This window comes from Benincasa hispida, chromosome 3 (assembly GCF_009727055.1).
Source record: "Benincasa hispida cultivar B227 chromosome 3, ASM972705v1, whole genome shotgun sequence".
Classification (NCBI taxonomy): Eukaryota; Viridiplantae; Streptophyta; class Magnoliopsida; order Cucurbitales; family Cucurbitaceae; genus Benincasa; species Benincasa hispida.
The window spans coordinates 38,782,508-38,790,518 of NC_052351.1; the positions used below are offsets into that span (position 1 = coordinate 38,782,508).

The 8,011-nt window shown below is 32.1% G+C and overlaps 1 protein-coding gene across 1 annotated transcript; it reads left to right on the forward strand.

Moving 5' to 3' along the window:
- Positions 1 to 777: 777 nt before the first annotated feature.
- Positions 778 to 4,861, forward strand: LOC120074592 (uridine nucleosidase 1). Its single transcript, XM_039027754.1, has 9 exons — positions 778 to 1,405; positions 1,932 to 2,047; positions 2,171 to 2,230; positions 2,334 to 2,516; positions 2,609 to 2,713; positions 3,742 to 3,838; positions 4,013 to 4,120; positions 4,234 to 4,369; positions 4,473 to 4,861. The coding sequence occupies exons 1-9, from the start codon at positions 1,321 to 1,323 to the stop codon at positions 4,579 to 4,581; spliced, it is 999 nt and encodes a 332-aa protein (XP_038883682.1). The 5' UTR covers positions 778 to 1,320; the 3' UTR covers positions 4,582 to 4,861.
- The last annotated feature ends 3,150 nt before the right edge of the window (positions 4,862 to 8,011 follow it).

Consider the following 8,011-nt stretch of genomic DNA (forward strand, 5'->3'; position numbering starts at 1 on the left):
AAGAATTTTTTGAGCATTTTGGAAAGACAAATTTACATTATATATATTAAAATTAAGTTATTAATCTTAATTCAATATATAAAAATAGTTAAATCAAATTGTTATGTATTAATATTTTAGTTTTTTTTTTAGAATAAAATTTTAAATAAATGAACCAAGTAACCCGAACCGACCAAACCCAAAATGTTTTATGATTGGGTTGAGTTAGATTATTTTTTAATAAGAGTTATTTGGGTTGAAAACATTTATAATTCACACAATTAGGTTGGATCTAAAACGTCATTTTAATCCAATCTAACACAACCCACGAACACTCCAACTCTCTCTTTTATCGTATTTGACTCATAAAAGAAATAACTAAACTACATACATATATTAAATACATAAATGAATCTCTCTCTTTTTTAAATAAAATACATAGATGAATCGTGATTTTCATTAAAAAGAAAAGAAAAAAAAAACTGAATACATTGTAAAATTGTATTAAAGAAAACAACAAACTTAAAATTGGAATTAGGATGAAATAAATTTTGGGGGTTTTTTTTTTTCCTTAAATCTAAAATTCCATATTCAGAACTTCTTTCATTGTAAGGAAGTGCGGTTGGTTATGGATAGATTTCATTTAAAAAAAGAGAAACATCTTGTTTTTGACAAAAGTGTTGCGAATTTAAATTTTAATCAAAAGAGAAGTTTAAGTTAATTTACCCAAATTAATTTAATTTAATTGGATAGGAAGAGAACAATGTAATTGATAAATACATAAGATTTAGGAATCAAGAATCCGAATTTAACAAAAAGGAAAATTCCACAGAGAGAGAGAGGTTTGTGAAAAGGGGACGAACAGAAGCAGAAAAGTAGCTTTTGAGTTCCCTTTTCGTTGCCATAATTTCCGATCCAAATCCTTTATTCAATCTCACAGAAACAGAGTTCTGATTAGGATTTTCGCCATTGTTCATCACGTCCTGCTTGTCTTTATCCCTTCGCCCGCCTTTTTTTTCATCGTCATCTTCCACCTAACCACAGGCACTTCAATCATCCCACCATTCTTTATTATATATTCTTTATCAGTAAACAATCGGAAACACCTCAGTTTCGTTCATCATCCATCGTCTTCTTCTTCACATTCTTGATTAATTCTTTTGATTAAAAGCCCTAAAATTCCAATTTATTAACACCCCATTATCTCCAATTGTATGTGTGTGCGTGTGTCTTTCTTTTTCTTGTAGTCACGCGCACATACGTATTTGATTTCATCTCTTTTCACTTCTTTCGTTATCCGAAGAATTTCCCTTGTTTCAGTTTTGAATTTAGGTACCAGATATGGCGGATTCGAATGGTGAAGTTGACATTTTGGATTCTTCTCCCCAGCGGGAGAAGCTCATTATTGATACCGATCCTGGAATCGGTGAGTTTCTTCATAGTCCTGTTTCTGGGTATTTCTTTTTCTCTGTTTATTGTCCTTTTGGCACATATTTTGTTGCGTCTCGACCTTATTTTTACTGTTTTATTATATTTTGTTTTGTTTGAATGTCTGTTTTTTCCATCGAGGCTCTACCTGATATGAATTGATCACCTGTGATCAAACGTTCATTAGTTTTGCCAAGTTTATTGTGCATGCTTAAGATGTTCTGCTACAAATTACAGTTTATACATATCTGAAAAGGAGTCTCTGGTTTCTTATGTGCGGATTCGGTTACATTTTCTCTGGATTTGTTCTGTTGTGATATTTCATCTATCTACCTATAGGTGTATGTAACTTTGCTTGTATATATGTGTGTATGTATATTTATATTTGTGTAGAATGTTTGTATTCTCTTAGAATTGGTTCTCAGCAGAGGCTGATGTATGTAATCTTAGACTTTTGGATATTTCTAGGAGTTTTGTTATTGCCGTCCAGTTTATTTAATTCTAAAATTATCTTTGATTCCCAGATGATGCCATGACTATCTTCATGGCATTTCAAAGTCCAGGGTTGGAGATCTTGGGATTAACTACAATTTTTGGTAATGTTTTCATTGAAGATGCGACGCGTAATGCCTTGCTTCTGGTATGCAATTGTTTTAGCTGATGGTCCTCTTTTCAATTGCATGTTCCTTTTCATTTTCACTGGTTTTTCTTTCTTTTGGAATGTGTTCATGATCAATGAATCTTTTGATGTTCAAAAAGATAGTGTGAGATGGCAGGCCGTTCAGATGTTCCTGTGGCCGAAGGCAACGCTGAACCCCTGAAGGTAAATTTTCTGATTTCTTATCTCTAGCCTTTAACTTTGTGTGCTTTTGTGTCCTTCAGGTACTTTGTATGATTTACTAACTAACCCTTTTTTGGTGGAAAAGGGTGGAACACCACACATTGCTGACTTTATACATGGTTCTGATGGACTGGGGAATGTAAATCTACCATCCCCAAGTACGAAAAAAATTGAAAAATGTGCTTCTGAATTTTTAGTTGAGACGGTTTCTCAGCATCCTGGTGAAGTTTCTATACTTGCACTTGGGCCTCTCACAAACTTGGCTCTGGTAAGTTTTTATGATTGATGTCATGCAATTTGTTTTTGTACATTTTTTCCTTGTGTGTGAAAAGCATATATTTCTTCTATTTTTACAATCAGGCAACCAAAATGGATTCTACCTTTGCGAGCAAGGTGAAAAGGATTGTTATACTTGGTGGTGCTTTTTTTTCTCTAGGGAATGTAAGCCCTGCTGCCGAAGCAAATGTGAGTTGTTAATTTGCTTTCAGAATCTATTTCCAATATTTAAAAGGCTTTAGAGGCTTACGCTCTATAACTTTTAGCATTGTCTTACACCTTCTTTGGACCAAAACATACTTACACCTCTATGAAAACATATAGAGGCTTAGTCTCTATGTCTTATTTAATGGTTATAATAAGAATATCAATTATATCCATTTTTAAAGTATATATAGGTTTGAGTTGTGACAATTGACTATTTCAACGACTACTACTTTTACCATTTAGTCTTTTAGAACAATAAATCCAAAATTTGTAGAATAATTCAATTCTTATTAGTGATAATAGTAGTAATGAGGCCATTGTAACAAATAAAAAAGTAGTAATGAGGCATCCTTAAATCACTAATTGACCCACTAGCTTAAGGCAAATTTAATTATATATCACTAATACTCTCCTTCATTTCTGGGCTTGAAATATGAAGAATGCCCAATAAGTCGAATTCAATATTAAATGGGGAGGAAATAACATCACAGGGATTTGAACACATGACTCTCTTGAACCAACCTGCTTTGATACCATCTTAAATCACCAATTGACCCAAGAGCTTAAACCAGTGGGTAAAGACAAATTTAATTAATTATATATCATTAACAGGCATATATAACTATTATGTTCAGGAATACTGGATCAGTCAAAGTTAGGATTTGTATAACATTTTTAATTAAAATTGAGGCTTATGCCTCACGAGAAAAAGCCTTCAAACCCCTTTATCATTTTAAAACATTGTCTATTTCTTGTAATGTATTTTGTTGAGAAATTGAGAATAATCACTGGCCAAGTAAGTTTTATGGGTTCTACGTTAGAATAGCTGTTCACAATGTTTCTAATATTCTTCATCATGTTCTTCCAAGTTAACTGCGCTGGTTTTAGAACCAGTTGGGAGAAAGTGGTGAAAATAATCAGTTATGGATATACGGGTTCACAGAGATTATCAGTTAATATTTCATTAGTTGGACAAAATGGCATCATATGGATTGTGAAATCTCTTGTAGATCTATGGAGATCCAGAAGCAGCAGATGTTGTATTCACATCTGGAGCAAACATCGATGTGATTGGTATAAACATCACCACACAAGTTAAACTTACAGGTAATGTTTTCCTTATCAAGCTTCCTATGTTTGTCTGTCTCGAATGATATGAGAAACTGTCAGCAACACCTGTGACCTGCCATTATTCTCACTGTTTGCACATGCCTCATTAAATAAAATTGAGTATACTGAGAAATTTTGTCAATGTGATGGCAATCATTTCTATGTTTGCAGATGACGACCTTCTTGAAATAAGGGAATCCAAAGGAAAATATGCTCAAGTCCTATGTGACATGTGCAAATTCTATAGAGATTGGCATGTCATGTCAGATGGGGTTTATGGTAATTAGCAGTCATGATTTTTTTTTTTTTTTTAACAAAAAATGCCTAAATTAAGCACTATTCTGAGTTGTGTAGATCCCATTTGAATGGCTATCCTTAATTTTGTGTTACAGGCATTTTCCTCCACGACCCTGTTTCCTTCATGGCTTTAGTTCGCCCCGATCTCTTTACCTACAAGTCTGGTGTTGTGAGAGTTGAAACTCAGGGAATTTGTGTAGGTCATACATTGATGGATCAAGGAATCAAGAAGTATGTTAATTGTTCAGACCACATGATTTTGCTGAATCTATCTGCAGTTTTCTTATTGTTCAGTTAATAATCCCTTCCCTTTTTCTCCTCTTATATCTTGCAGATGGAATTCAAGCAATCCATGGACAGGTTATTCCCCAATTTCTGTAGCATGGACTGTCAAAGTGGATGAAGTTACCAAATACGTCAAGGATCTATTGAAGAAACCGTGAGTGTTGAATGTTATATTGCCAATGAAATTTCACAAACAAAGCAGTCTTTGTTTGTTGATCCTCTTCCCCTTTTCGAACTCTCATAACTGAGATCTCAAATTGATCAGCCTCTACTTTCTCTTGTGGATATTTGAACAAACATTCTGTTATTTAGCAGAAACGTCTTCTGCTTTCACTAATTATTGTTGAAAATCTTAAGCTACCGCTACTGATCGCGATGTTCGAAAAGAACCAGCTATAGTTCATTATATATATATACACACACACGTAGATAACCAAATCTTGTTCATGGTCATAATATTACTTAATATATGATAGGTTCATGAACTATTTGATCAAATGGGATTGGTTTGGAGGGGATTTAAAGTGATTTAGTTTGGTTCCATGTTTGACCATGTGAAAAACTGAGTTAGATCATTACATGTGTGATTTCTCTTCTTTAATATTTATCTCACTATGTTAGGAAAGGTTGTTATGAACAAGTTCTTATGAGAGAGAGCCCTCTTGATGATACTAGAGGCCCTCTTTTGAAACTTCAACATAGTTTCTTCATCAATTTTCTTCTTTTTTAATCTTATGATTGGATTGATACTAATCACAATTATTTTATTATACCGAATGAAATTATTATTTTTCTTAAGTAATGGTTTTGCTTGATTTGGTTTCAAATTAAAACTTGAAACCAAAACCATATCCAATCAAATTGATTAAGAAACAAGGAAACGATGGTTTAGCTCTATTTGATGTGGATTACATATAAATAAATCCATGCATTGGATTTGAGTCTTAACTAATTCTTAGGTTAAATTCAGAATATTCCAGGATGTAACGAATGATTTCTTTCAATTTTAAAAAATTGAAATTTGTCCCAATTCTTATATGATTAAATTTGTGTGTAGTTGGTTTAAGATGATTCAGAAAATTCACATGCTTCTATCTGCATTGTTACGTTGGGAAATATTTTTTGCTTAATTTCTACTTTGGTTTTGGAATTTTAATGTTCAGTTATTAATTTTTCAAACAATTTTATGCAAATTATTATAGATCTAGCTACTAAATTTCATAAATCATTGAATTGAAACTTGATATGACAAAGTATCATATTTGAGGTTTACATGTAGGTGTAGTAGGTTAAATGTTGGTTTCAAAGCAAATATAGACTTCTTTCTGTTAATTGATGAATGACAAAAATGGCTAAAATTTCATGTAAACTTTGCAGACTAAACTGGGATGTATGGGTTAAAATTTCCAGATTAAAAACATAATTTACATAACATTTGTGGAAAATATCATTTTCATCTATATTTTTAGCTTATCCGTAAAATTTATACTCATAGAAATATAATTACAAATGTTTGGTTAAACCAAACAACTAATAAATCACAAAAAAAGAAAAAAAAGAAAGAAAGAAAGAAAGAATGAAAAGACCAACAACATTGATGTATGGTGATTTGAATGATAAACATAGATGTATGACGGTTTGAATCTTTGATGTCAGTAGGAGTATATGTTAATTATCACTGATCTGAGCACATGTTGGCCATTCAAATATGATTTGAAAACTATAATATCTACCACAAGTTCGTCAAACGGAGTACAAAATTTTAAAAATAAAAATGAAACAAATCTTACCCAAAAAAAAAAAAAAAAAAAAACCCTATTAAAACATGATCAAACCATTTGAAGTTTAGAGGAGGGGAAAGCCGTAACACTTAATTAAGCAGTTGAACCAACCACACTTTGTTTCTACTCTTTCCAAAGGGGCTGACATATTCAACTACTTCTTTGAAGGAACCTTTCAACTTCCTTATCTCAATAAAACTTCACCCACTCCAACTACCTTTATAACCCTCCTTCAAAACCCTCTTCTTTTTATTCAATATTCTCTTATATATATATGTATATATTACCATTGAGAAACACTCAACTCCATAAAAATTTATAAGGTACTCAATTGTAATTTTGAGAGCAATAATGGGGATCAAGAGATCATCATCAGAGGTTAATTTGGTTATGGTATTGGTAATGAGCTGCTTATTATGGTGTTGCAAGTGCAGGGAAGACTACAACTTTATGGGTTGTGATGAGATATATGTTGTTCATGAAGGAGAAACTTTGCAAAGCATTAGTGAAAAGTGTGGAGATCCATTCATTGTTGAAGAGAATCCTCATATTAATGATCCAGATGATGTTTTTCCTGGTTTGGTTATCAAGATCACTCCTTTTCACCATATCATCAATGCCTTTCTCACTTAATTACTTCATCAAATTCAAATATATATTCTTGGCTTTGTTTCAACCCAATACCTTTCATTCTCTCTTTCATCATTGTCTTTTCCTTTTGTTTTGAACAAGTTTTCTTTCGATAATGGGTTGTGGGTGGGAGTGTATATATTATACTCATTGCAATTAATGCATCTTCTCCCCCTTTCTTTTGTTTCTTTCTTTCTTCCCATCTTCTTCTCTATCTTCTTGTTAATATGGGTAAAACAAGTGACTGCAACTATTTTTTTGCCTCCCATCCAGTAAAAAGATGACTATTAAAAAAAGAAATCAACTTGTCACATGATACTAGATAATTTGGGAAACGTGTCTGGGCTGCAAAAAGTGACTAGTTCACACCCAAGTAGTTAACTATCAATTTTTAGAATTGATAATGTTTTTTTTTTAATAATAGGGAAAATCGGAGAATCAAATCTTGACTTCGAAGTTGATTATACATGCTTTATCTACCAAGTTGTATGTTTAATTTGACGTATTAATATAATCTTAAATTAGAGTTTTGCAATGTAATGGCATTTTTATTTTGGCACATGGTGAATTAAAAATGTTTGTATTTTAAACTTTATTTGAATATTGTTGGTTCAAATTTCTCTCGCCCTTTATTTTAGTTTGAACGAAAAAATATTAAAGAGCATATTTCAAGCTCAAAAAAAAAAAAAAAAAAAGTATAGAATGGGAATATACGTGGGGATACTATTCAACATAAGCCTTCTTAACTTTGTTTTTGGTATCATTCAGAAATTTTGATCGTACCAATATAGATATCATCTCTTACATAACTGTAACCAATATGAAACATTTTTTTTAAACAAGTAACTAAAAGTTAATAAATGGCAAAGAAGGAAAACGAGGAGACAGAGAGGAAGTTCAAGAGACAAGCAAACCTTTGGAATTCTCTGTATATTTTTCAATCAAATCATTCTTACAATTGATACACAATAGCCTTAGAATATTGAGGGAAAAATAATAAAAGAATAAAGAAATACTTAAATTACAGATGTCACCAGAAGACAAGTGGTCCTAGACCTATCAAAACAAATTTTAACAAATTTGGTTATATGAGATTCCAGCCTAATCATCTGCTGATTGTGTCCAACTGTGATGCCACTGTGGCATTGGCTTTGCTGACGCGGAGTTTTCCATTCTC

Coding starts and splice junctions, on each gene's coding strand:
- LOC120074592 (XM_039027754.1), top strand. CDS start 1,321: ATGGCGGATTCGAATGGTGAAGTTGACATTTTGGATTCTTCTCCCCAG. Junction 2,231..2,333: donor GCAACGCTGAACCCCTGAAG/GTAAATTTTCTG, acceptor TTGGTGGAAAAG/GGTGGAACACCACACATTGC. Junction 4,370..4,472: donor ATGGATCAAGGAATCAAGAA/GTATGTTAATTG, acceptor TATATCTTGCAG/ATGGAATTCAAGCAATCCAT.